This window comes from Patella vulgata, chromosome 4, assembly GCF_932274485.2.
Source record: "Patella vulgata chromosome 4, xgPatVulg1.2, whole genome shotgun sequence".
NCBI lineage: Eukaryota > Metazoa > Mollusca > Gastropoda > Patellidae > Patella > Patella vulgata.
The window spans coordinates 21,310,362-21,323,492 of record NC_065882.2 but is presented as its reverse complement, the minus strand read 5'-3'; the positions used below and the strand labels follow the sequence as shown (position 1 = coordinate 21,323,492).

The window sequence follows — 13,131 nt, the reverse complement described above, 5'->3', positions numbered from 1 at the left end:
TCTATTATCGCACATTATTTTTTTTTCAAAAATATCAAGCAATCAAACTGATTATCAACTATACACTATAAGGTTCACCACTTTCTATCAGATAGAATCAAAGTTATCTTGTCCCAAAGCATCGACCAATGAAATTGCTTAGCTCTAGCTTGAAATGTTAATCACTGAACTCGGTCAAGACATTCACCTAATGAACATCTACATCAAGTTTAAACATTCTACCTCAATTAAAAGCAGGGTGGTTATGTTCCAAAGTCTTGACCAATCAAATTGCTTATTGCTCTTTAGCTAAGCAGAAAATTCTCATCATCGAACTTAAGTTAAGGTAATGATATGATGAATCTATACTGGGAGTTTCATCACTCTCACTTAATTATGACAAAGTTATCGGGCCCCAAAGCATTGACCAATCAGATTGCTAATCTCTGCTTACCGTAAGCAGAAAATGCTCATTATCGAACTCAGTCAAGGCATTGACCTAATAAACACCTACACCAAGTTTGAACATTCTAGCTCAATTATAAAGATAGTTATTGTGTTCCAAAGTCTCGGCCAATCAAATTGCTTATCGCTCTACTTACCCTGAGCAGAAAATGCTCATTATCGAACTTAGTCAAGGTATTGAAGTAATGAAACTATATTCCAAGTTTCATCACTCTCACTTAATTAGAACTAAAGTTATCGTACCCCAGAGCATCAACCAATCAAATTGCTTATCTCTGCTTACCCTAAGCAGAAAATGCAGAGTTATTGTGTACTAAAAAGTGTGACGGAGTCTGACAGACAGACGTACGAGCCCATTTTAATTGTTACTTGCTTTATTCGAAAGGCTATTTTAGAACTGTGGTATCAATCTGTTTCAGAGATATTGCGAGTACCTTCTTATAACTCAGTACAGGATGACTGACCTTTATAAGTTCAAGTATGGTTAGATCTAATTGATAAGTCCAACTTCTAATTTGGTCTAAAAGATGTAAAGAGGGCTAGTGCTAATCCCAACCTTAACCCTGGACCTATACCCAAACCTTAAAGGGACAATAACACTCTTGTTGGCTTGACAGCTCCAGAAAATAAAAAAATAGCCTTATTCTAAGTACTAGATGTATTAGTGTCTTACCTGTTGTGTAAATTATCCAGTAAATCCTATTTTACTTGTTGAGAGGGTTCAAAATTGTTTTTAAATCCAAGTCACATTTGAAAAGCTTTACGTACCGTCAGGCTTTTCAAATCATTTAGTTGAATTTTTCCAATTTTTTAAATTAGGTGTGTTAAGATAAAATTTGTATCATCAATTAATTGGAATATTGTAAAATAGTACAATTTGTTGACCAGAATAAAGATTGGGACATATTATTCAGTTACAACAAGAGTGGTATTGAGCCTTTAAACTACAATCTTGCCAAATATCAGTGCCTTAACCTTATTAAGATCTCAGCGAGCTTGGCGAAAATTGAGTTGAACTTAACAAATAGATATTTTTTTCTTTTGTCAGTAATTTGGACATTTACAACACATGAAAATCTGAGTAATAACCTATGAAGTAATTATCAGAAAACATTAGAATTTGTTTTGATATTTTGTCTCATGATCAAGGGCCCAAACTCTGGCAGTAACTATCGGAAATCGTTGAAAATGAATAGGATTCTTTGTCTCATGACCTTAAATACTGTGCATAAGTTTAAAATCAATCAAATATTAACTTTAGCCTCATGAGCTTAAACAAGATTTTTCAAAGAGGTCAAGGGCTATAACTCTGGCAGTAATTATTGAAAATCAATTGCCATTGGATATCAACTTTAGCCTCTAGAGCACCAACAAGGTGTTTCATAAAGATCAAGGGCCATAACTCTGGCAGTAACTATTGGAAATTGTTGAAAATCAATAGGTTTCTTCGTCCCATGTATAACTTTAAGCGTCCACAGGCAATTGTAGATGTTGGAACGTCGGACGGACAGGGGTGACAACATTCGTCCACATTTTAAATGGGCATTATGCAAGAGTTAAATCTGTTACTTGCATGTTACTTAAACTATTTTAATAGTTAGACATTTGTTAACATGACAAGACCATAATCAACTCTCGATGCTATTGGATGTCTCCATTAAGTAGATTAGAACGGTTTGGACATTTAATAATTTAATTCAAATATAGGTTGCCGGGCAACGAAACATACGCCCACAGCAGCTATATCGTCCGGGCAGTCAACAAGAGTTGTTGCATATTTTTACTTTTTTCGGTAATGAAACATTGATAATACATTAAAATCTGATTAAGAGTAACAACTCATTAAGTAATTATCAGAAAACCATTAGAATTTGTTTGGTTTTTATGAAGTTCTGCACCATCCTAACACCTAGTATACAAAACTTTTAATATCATGGATTTAGCTGTTCAAGTCATAAAGATTCATTGATAATCAATATACTTGTTCGTCTCAAGACCTTAAACTCTGTGTATCAATCTGAAGTCAATCGGATGACAACTTTAGCCTCTAGAGCGTCCACAAGATTTTTCAAAGTGATCAAGGGCCATAACTCTGGCAGTAATTATCGGAAATCGCTGAAAATCAATAGGCTTCTTCATCTCATGACCTTAAACACTGTGTATAAATTTAAAGTCAATCGGATATCAACTTTAGCCTCTAGAGCATCCACAAGATTTTTCGAAGTGATCAAGGGCCATAACTCTGGCAGTAATTATCTGAAATCGCTGAAAATCAATAGGCTTCTTTGTCTCATGATCTTGAACACTGTGTATAAATTTAAAATCAATCGGATATTAACTTTAGCCTCTTGAGCGTCCACAAGATTTTTCAAAGCGATCAAGGGCCATAACTCTGGCAGTAATTATCGAAAATCGCTGAAAATCAATAGGCTTCTTCGTCTCATGACCTTAAACACTATGTATAAATCTATAAAGCGTCCACAACCGGACTGACGGATGGGGGCGACAACAATATACAACCACATTTCAATGTGGGCGTATAAAAATGGAGAAGAAAATGAAATGAAATGGGGTTTAACGTCCTACTGTTCTGCTCCTATACTGGGCTAATGAAGACGGGCATACGCCATACAGTGTGCTATGAGGGAAATTTTGCCCGGGCAGCGACACTATCGCCTACTCTTATATCGAATTCCAACTGCCAAGGGATCTTTTACGTGCATTCCAATGTATACACGGGACCTTGGTTTTTCGTCGCCTCCAAAGGACTAAACAGCTGTCCTTGTCAGGCCCTCCGTCCTGCATCACTGACAAGGGGGAACCACGCCGGAAAATCTGGATGAACTTTCTTGACCAATGCAGGGATCGAACACCCGACCTCCAGGCTAGCGAGCCAGCGTCTTACCCACTTAGCCAAAATGGAGAAGAGAGGCTAATCTTCGAACAACCAGTGCGGCGGTTACAATCAATGCACACATCTTGTCAACCTTCAAAGGCTAATATCTTTGCTCAGAATAAAGGAATTTGAATGAAATTTTCAATAGATTCATTTTGCATTCTCTTATCTAATTCTTATAAAATGCTTTAATTTGGGCGTATAAAAATGACCGTAATATGTGTTTCAAAATAACCGTAACATTAATCTGGGGTTTTATCAATATGCTATCTCACAAATATAGAACAGATAAATGGGGAAACCAAAGTGTTCAAGGCTCATAATGGGGGCGACGACAATATACGACCAGAAGTGAAACACTTAACACAATAAAACCACTAAAGTTACAATTTATATTTCAATTTTTTTTTATTTTTGATGGGTCAGTCTTAGATTTTTATGCATCAGCAATGGTCACCTCAACTTCCACACCTGGTTCAATACTGATGGATGTCTAGCAATGGTTAAAGAAATATAACTATTCAATTTCTGCAGAAAACAATTCAGCTTTCAACATTAAAAGATTAATCAACGGCAAAATATAACAAATGATCTAAATATTTCGATATACTGAATTTTTATCATATTTGAGAAGAAATAAAAGGAAATGTATGTTGACTAATTAATTTCATATAATATATTCGTATAAGTGGGATCTACTCAGATAAAATTGTTTGGACCCTTTGATCCTGCATGTTTTTCTTATTAAATTTCTGTGCATTAAGTTGGATTTCTTAAGTCGGATCTTCCCTGAGGTAACATGGTGATGTTCACTAAAACATGGTAAATATGGCTAGCTTCAGTGGTAGTGATGTAGACTCAATTCTAACACCTAGGCATAAAAAGGTGTATAATTCAAACTACGATATATTTTTAGTCTAATAAAAGGATACAATCTGCTTGACGATCTCGGAAGGTGAGTGAAGATCAATGATACGTTTGTGAATTCTCATCTGGAATCTGTCCCAAGTTTTTGAACCTTCTCCACAGGGAGTTTTACGAGTTGTAATTCTCAGGATACGTGTTGGCATCCTCACTGGTCCACGAACCTTGAGTTGCTTGTCTTTAGCTCCACTGATTAAATCAGTACATACTGAAATATATTAATGTAATTATTGTAATATGTAATATATAATTTACATATCATTACTTTCCTCTGTGTAGCACCATTTTATGTAGTCTGTTGAGGCAGCCTTACCAAACTAGAACAAAGCTAACCGATTTTGAAATGGGGTTTAGTGCCCTACTAATCTGCACTGACTGGACTAATGAAGACGGGCATACCCCACGCAGTGTGCTATGAGGGAAATTTTACCTAAAAAGCTACACTACGACCTACACTTATTTTGAATTCTGTCAATGGTTCGTTTACACCAATGTGTACACAGGACGTCAGTTTTTTTCCCCCCATCTGAATGACTATACATTGTCCCTTGCAAGGCCCTCTTTCCTACTCCACAGACAAGGGGAAACCACGTTGGAAAATCCTGATGAACTTGCTCGCCCAGTGATTGAACACAGGACCGTAAGCTTACTCACTGAGCCACTGTGATTCCCTTGTGATTTTTGTTTGAAACAATAGGTTATGGGACTGAACGTAATTAGATTTTATAGATTTGAAATTAATTTCAAGAATTTAGGCTATAATAAGCATTTAAATTTTATCTTACCTTTTTCAAGACTCTTGATGTTGCGGCTTGTCAAAGTAATTCTGATTCTGTGGATCTTTGCTTCCTCAGTTGGAGGGGCTTTGGAGGTTTCTTTAGCGTAGGACTGAAAAGTTCAATTTGAAAAACAATAAGATATAAATATAAATTTAGTTCCAGCGTCCAGGAACTATTTAAAGTGACTGATGGATTGAGTTTAATTATGGTTTGAGAGAAATTATTACTATTCTATTTCTGTTGTAGTAATAACAGTTTTATTACACCATATCACTATAATAAACTATACTGAGTACTACTAGAACTTTAATAGTACAAAGTGTATGTAATTCACGTGGGGATAACATTATGTCGAATATAGGAGCAACAAACATTGCTATACATAAAAATGACTTAAGCGATTGATAACTCACCTTTCATGGCAAGATTTGAAAGCAACATTATAATTATTGTAAAAAATCTATTGTTAATGATGCTAAATAACAGTAAAATTTGGTTTTTTGGTTGTTACAGGAACTTTAGAAAATTACATTTCTTTTTTTAGTTTTTTAATTTGCTTTATAATTAAACATACATTATGCAAGAGCTAAATCTGCCTATTGCAAGTATTTCTTTAGGCCTGAAATGTTATATAAACTATTAATTAGACATTTATTAACAAAACAAGACTATAATCAACTATCGACGGCATCGGATAGTCAAGATTTTCACTTGATTAGAGCGGTTCGCCATTTAAAAATTTAATTTAAAAATGGGAAAGCAAGGTTAAGTCTCGAATATACATGTACCAGTGCCCTGGTTACTGCAAAGCACAAAACTACAAACTGTGATAACTTGGCTCAGAATAAAGTAATTTGAATGAAATTTTCAATATTTTCATTATCTATTTTTGAGCTATTATAGTAAGAATGGTCAGCTCTATCTAAATCTTAAAAAATGTATCTTTAACTATACCGAGCGGCATATTTTGGTTTAGTACAATTAATATCTCGGAAGCTTGCTTGTTAGACAAGAATAGAATACTAGTACTAGTAGTAATTACAAGGTTCTCAAAACAACTGTTGAGTTGCCTCTAGCAAGTAATTAAATTAGATTTAGTTTAGCGCGACTAATTTCAAACCAAAGGCATGTAACTATAACCAAGCATTTCAATATGATGCTTGACGGAAATTTTTAATATAGTGTTTATTCAGAAATAATTGTAAGAACCCAATATTATACTTTTTAACAGCTATAGTCACACTGGGACACTAATCTCCTACAATATAATTAAATGTATTTATTGTTTTAATCTTGATCTTTTATCAACATAAGTATTATTGTATAGTTGTTGAATAGCATTAAGTAGGCTCATTGTTTTTATTTACCATTTAATTAACTATTTAAATTAAGTCACTAGTGGCAACATTTTATAATTGTTTATTGTACATCAAATTGAACTTAAAACTAATAGAGATTAGTACCTTGACAACAAAGTCATAAATTGTAGAGATATATATTGTAATTATCAAAGAATGCACACCATATTGTTCATTCCTTTTTAGTTGTTAGTCGATTTTAATGTTGTTACTGCTTGCATAAATTCATATCCAGATTATACGGTTGTTCCCGTTTTATGGAAGTAACCCACTAGGTTACATAACTATTTTGCATTCAAACATGCTCTGACGTAATGGCCCCTTGCCATTTACCTTTTCACTATTTTCAGTCTATTTTTTTTTATTGATGTTTAAATGGCTATAATTTGTTAAATACACCATTACTGTTTATATAGTGACTATAAATGTGAGAAACTATGTTAAGTCTAAAAGTGAAATGAAATGAAATGGAGTTTAACGTCCTACTGTTCTGCTCCTAACCTGGGCTACTCTTATATCGAATTCCAACTGCCAAGGGATCTTTTACGTGCACACCAATCAGGGCTGTCGGTAATTTTTCACAGTTGATTAGCAGCACTGCTAATCAAAATGTCCAATTTTGCCAAATTTGATTAGCAAATTTAAAAATTGATTAGCAGTTTTTCAGTTTCAACGTAAAACACCTAAATAACAAGATATTACTTTAATTCATAACGAATTGAAATATGATTAGATTCCATTCTGACTATTCTTAGATTTTTTAGCACTGCCACAAGTACTTGTGACAGTTTGTGAATGTGATGTAGACATTTAGTTAGGTCTTATGTCTGAAGCCAATTCTTGACAGTGACTTCCGAAGCCCCACTCATTTTAATTGTATTTTTTTTGTTACGTTAGAAATCTTCGTTAGAAAACAATTGTCTGCTTTTTATCGTGTATTATTATTTTTGTTCAATCGGGCGCACCTCGATTAACTAGACACACGCGATATAAACAATAATATTTTACGGGAATTTTTACTTTGATTTATCATTTTACAATACGTTAACATGTATTTATTTTTTTTATATTTTATTTACAATACGTGGGAGATACACTGGATTTATTTCTTTCAAAATGAATATGATATAATTACTTGATGTCTCACAACGTGAGTGGTACTACTTGATTCCCTATTTCCGGTTTAATAGTCCCTATTCATAGAGTTATGTCCCTGTGTTATATAGTATTGTGTCTGGGCAGTTCGAGAAGAAAATGTCACACGGAGAATTCAGTTTTGTTTATAAAATTTTATTCAACATTTTATACACGTTGAAAGTGTTGAGTAAGCCTTCTAGTCTTCAAAATGTGGATTATTCTTGTGTCAATATCCAAAATGACAGGCATATTAATGATTCGCAGTAACTGCGAATCAAAAACGTTAGATTTTAATTTTTGGTTAGCAACGGACAAAATATGTATCGCAAATTGCGCTGCGATACTGGTTGTCGGCAGCCCTGACGCCAATATGTACACGGGACCTCGGTTTTTCGTCCTATCCGAACGACTAGACAGCTTTCCTTGTCAGCCCCTCCGTCCTGCATCACTGATAAGGGAGAACCACGCCGGAAAATCTGGATGAACTTTCTCGGCCAATGCAGGGATCGAACACCCGACCTAAGACTAAAAGTAAGGCTTGTTATGTATATAAATACTAAAATAGTGGTATAATTGTTGAAATATTTTACATGCACTCCAGTGGCCTCTGGTTTCTTGATCCATTTAAAAGACTAGGTAACACTTTTCTCGTCAATCCTGTAGGCGATAGGCCTACCCATGACAAGTAAGAACCGGGATGAAAAATTCCATAGTTATCTCGTTTAAAGCAGTGATACGAACCAGAAAACAATCTAGCCTGCAACAAATGTTCCTACTCCTAATCTTGTTTCACTTTGAGGATTAGCATAAAGGCTAGAAATAATCAGTGCTAAGCCAAGTCACTTATTACCTTTGTCATCATTTTTTGCTTTTGCAGTGTAGACTCATAGCATTGAAGCGAAGTTAAGAAAGCTCGCTCTGTTGCTTCGTGAAACCCAAGGTAAGAATTTGATATGAACATAGCAGGCCCGACGACAGGACCCCCCCCCCCATCCCCATAATTTGGCCGGAAGTAACTATTCAGTTAGATACAGTGACATAACTAGACGAGGCCTGATATTAAAATGGAAGTGAGACTTCTAGAAGTAGAACGTAGGCTTTCAGAAGAAAAAACCTTGCTATGCACTATACTGATTCCTGGGTTGAAAAAATCTCTCCCCTAAAAGAGCTCTCCCAGTTTCGATAAGAGTGATTTAGAAATTAAGGAGAGTGATCTGATATTACGGATAGTGATTAGTTGTATGTATGGGAAATGGTTCTGAAGATCAATAACTGTGTGTAAGGGGTCATTCCTGATTACATAAATCATAATAAACATTGTTTGTTAAATAATAGCACTCATAGTCGTACGGTAAAACTTCTGCTATCGTCTATAACTACATACGGTATTCCAATAGAAATACTTGTCGACATTTCTAAATATTTATAGGTTGTAAAAATTTGTTTAAAAACATAACCCCTATTCATAATATAATCAAACGCTTGAAAATTCCATCAAAATATAATCTATTTTTTCAAAATTCTCATTGGAAATTTTCACGTGCCATCTCTTGTAATTTTTCACGTCTCGCGAGAGTTATACTTTACATTTCAGTTAAATTAACCAATGACGCATAGGCGCCATCTATTTTTAGCAACATATTCATCAGAATTTTATTACCATGTGCGATCACAATCACATTATACACTAATTGAATACAGTAAGTAAATGTTCACAATGACAGCATCGCGGCCATCGGGATGCGAGTATTTCACATTCTTTTGAAAAAAAACAACATATGTCCATGATTTACAAATAATGAGAGCTATTTTCAATTTTAAGCCGGGGAAGAAACACCTCCCCTTGGTCGACATTCAGGTGCTGGGGAGCGATTGCACGCCTCAAAACAACTGGGGCCCACAAGCTAAAAATGTGATTTTTCGTAAAATCAGGAGCCATAATCCAATAAGTTATGGCTCGATATGAGCCAATATTGAAAGAAATTGAGATCTTTTGGTTATAAACAATTTTTGACCCCTACTCCTAGTGTCCACAACCTTGGTATTACGCATATATATATTTCCAGTTCAGCATCACAGGAAAGTACCATCGACTGCAGTGCTTTCATGGTAAGGGTCAAGGGATTTAAAATAGAATTAAAAGTTCATTTCATTGCCGAGTAATTCTACTAGCCAGAAATCGCTTAGAAAGTGTCTTCGACAATCTAAACCCCCGAAAGCTTCTGGGACCTAGGCGGCCCTTGGTCCCTCGACTAAATTCTAAGGATGGTAGCCCCCACCCCCACCAAATCACTCAGGAATTGCTTCCGCTGGCTTGGCACCAGGTATGGTGAAGCTAAGAGTAAGAAGTTGCTTGACTTTCTTCGCACCGATTTTTTCTCCAGTTCAAACTGAACCACTTATTGAGACATTGAAAAATATTTTTAATTTTGCAGGAAATAAAGAGCGAAAGGGTACTTAGGGGCTGGCATGAGGACTTAAAAAAATATTATTGCATGGATATACGGCCAAAGGGGGGAATAACTCAATGGTTTTACGTATAAATTACAAGGTGTTTATTTTCACTTTATAAACATAATTTTGAACCAGTTTCTTTGAAATAACCTTTTACTAATTACTTAAGGATAAAACTTATATACCATTTTATATGCTGGCCGACGTAATCAAAGTTTTTTTTATCTTTGAACAGCGGTGAGCCAGAAATCTTCTTCTAACTACCACGAGGTTGATAACAAAAGGAAGAGCGCATGAACGGAAATGAATGATATGGACTTTTCTATTTTAAGAAAAAGGGGTGAAAGAGTTTAATATAGTTGATATTTTGCAGCTATTCAAATGCACCCTGATTATTATAACTTGATAAAAAATTATTAATACTATTATTTTTCGCCTTATTTTTTTATTCTTAATTTGTCTGAAAATAGTACCTAAGCGATATATTATAACTTTTAAATATAACGGTATCTAGGCCTATCCTTTCCTACTATTACGAAAATAGACAGGTCCGTAGAACATCTTAGTGTACATCATTCATAATATTTATTTACACTCGTTGCACCGTGTAAAATCCAACGACGCTTCTGATCATCCGCCGAAACCTTGTAAAATACTATTATATTTTATGTCAGATGGATTAGCTTCTACTGAGGTCGAAAAATAAAAGTATCGGTTTCCAAAAAGCACACCGGTTGTGACGTCACATTTAGTTCCACGTTCAAAGCAACATGGCGACCAAGGTTTGTATGCGAAATGGAATGTCACTCGAAACAGTGATTTCTTGTAGAACTATCATAGATAATGAATACATTTTATTTTTATTAACACAAAGACTAGATAACATTTGCTGTTAAGTAAATTAAGAATAATGTTACTGTATGAAATGATAGATGTAACAATAACCTCATCATGAATGATCACCGTGACGATTTTTTATTTATTGATTCATAATTTTTACGATATATTTTAGGCCTAGTTTTTAGTACTTTGCCAAGTTTTGCCATTAACAAATACATGTACATCCATAATAAACTTTTCTTCTTTTTAGTCTCTGAGGGGTTGGTTAAGACACCAAGTATAGTTGCATTTACACCATCCATAAAAGTGATGCGACATTCTATCTCACACTCAGTCTCACTCTCAGTCATAGTCATGAATTTGAAAGCTTAAAATTGACATTTGTTGGCTACTGAATTAGATTAATAAATATATTGCATAAGATCAGATAGGCCTATATGAGATAGTATACCTGCTTTCTGCAATGACATGTCATTACGGTCCCGCGTCATTTCGGACTCGACGTTTCGGACTTGGGTAGGTGACATTTCGGACTCGGGAATTAGCTGAAAGGAAAGGTTGAACACAACTGTCAAATCAATCTACATGTATAATAAGCCAAAAGCGATTTTAAAAATGGATAACGCACCGTCACCGTATAGATCTCTCTAGGAACTGCAAAATTTTCAATGTTGAATGTTTATGAAAAGAATGTTTTATTTCTGTAATATGTATATAAAAAGCAGCTGATGAATTTATTAGAAACAGGCCAATTCAAAACATGAAAGAACATATTAACATGAAACACATGGTTATTAAAAGACTCTACCAAACGATAAAACATAGTTGCACTTATGGTTCTTTATCATCGTTTCTGTAAAAGTAATTTATTTTTTTAAGACAGAATAATATACTGTAGAATTTATTTCAAAATGACCTGCACTGTTTTTACAAGCCACTAGAAATTTTTAACGATAATCCGTAAGCTATACGTTGACATGCATTCATCGACAAGCCTGCCATAGATAGCAGTACCAATCGATAAATTAGTGCGAACAAAGAAAACTCTTTTTGGAAAAAATTAGAAATGTAATGAGTGTGATACCGTAGAACATAATTTATCTTGTTTGTGGCCTGTATCGCCATCCACTTAGCTGCATCATTAACTACATACATGCGCTTGATTTTTTTATTTTTTTTATCTTTCATCTGTTCAGCAGTGGCATCGAAAAATGACATATTAACTGTTGTCTTTTATGCCACACCATTTGACTGCTTGGGCAAACTTGTGTCATCACAAAGTGCAATGAAGCATCATGAAAATTATATTGATATTGCATGAATTTTGATCAATGATCATCATTTGAGGCATTTTGAGTGCCTTGCAATATTGTGAAAGTTGAATCTCTAAAAATATCAATCTAAAATATATTTTTTAGAAATGTTTAAAATAAATCCCAATGGTAATTACATTGTAATAATTGTATTGATAATGTAGATATTGATTTATTTTTTAGGATCACATGATGTCACCTCCAGTTTTAGTTTGTATTTTACTGGTTTTAAGAGGTGTTAATAGTTTTTATGTTCCTGGAGTAGCACCTGTAGAGTTTTCTGATGGAGATATTGTAGAAGTGAAGGTTAGTGGTGCAGATCTGTTTCCTTGTTATGTTAGAATGATTGACTACATATACCTACAAATAAGCAAACCAGCGGTTGAAGGGCAAGATACACCCACATTTTGCAAGAGTAGGATAGAGAACAAGCTAGAAAAAAAGAGTTTTTTCAGGCGCCATAATCTAGGAAGTTATGGTCTGAAATGCACGATTATCGAAAGGGACTGAAATGTTTTGGGATATAAAGTTATAGTTTAAGTTTCATCAAAATTGGATAAAAATTGTGACATCTAGAGAGTCCACAACCTTTGTAGGACAGCGATTTTCCCTTTTCCAATTTTAGGAGAGATTTTTTTGGACTCTCCAGGAATTTATTCACATGAAGGCCTTTATAAGGCTGTCGAGTGGACGTTAAACCCCATTTCTCTCTCTCTCTCCTTTATAAGGCACTGATCATTATCCTTTATAAGTTATTGTTAATTAAATTATTATGTTTTTAGGCTGTAAAATTAACCAGTGTAAAAACACAGCTTCCATATGAATACTATTCACTACCATTTTGCAAACCAGCAAAGGGAGTAGTGCATAAAATAGAAAACTTGGGTAAGTTTATTTTTAAAGATTAAAGAAGTTATTTGAAAGTTTTCAGTGGTAGATGTTAAATTCTTATCTTTGAATATTAATGGTTTCATATAAAAAATTGA

General features: G+C 34.4%; 1 protein-coding gene and 1 long non-coding RNA gene across 3 annotated transcripts in view; one reads left to right on the top strand and one right to left on the bottom strand.

The window, feature by feature from the left end:
* Positions 1-5,094: 5,094 nt before the first annotated feature.
* On the bottom strand, positions 5,095-10,744 carry LOC130012549 (uncharacterized). The gene is made up of 2 exons (XR_008788022.1): positions 10,586-10,744; positions 5,095-8,830 (listed from the first exon to the last, which is right to left on the bottom strand). It is a non-coding gene; the product is annotated as an uncharacterized LOC130012549 (long non-coding RNA).
* Positions 10,548-13,131, top strand: part of LOC126818246 (transmembrane 9 superfamily member 4) — a 23,232-nt gene continuing 20,648 nt past the window's right edge. For both annotated transcript variants that reach the window (XM_050545555.2, XM_050545554.2), the window contains exons 1-3: positions 10,548-10,774; positions 12,329-12,451; positions 12,928-13,030. In XM_050545555.2, coding sequence (XP_050401512.1) covers positions 10,763-10,774; positions 12,329-12,451; positions 12,928-13,030 — 238 coding nt within the window. In that variant the 5' untranslated portion in view covers positions 10,548-10,762. The remainder of the gene's footprint in view (positions 10,775-12,328; positions 12,452-12,927; positions 13,031-13,131) is intronic.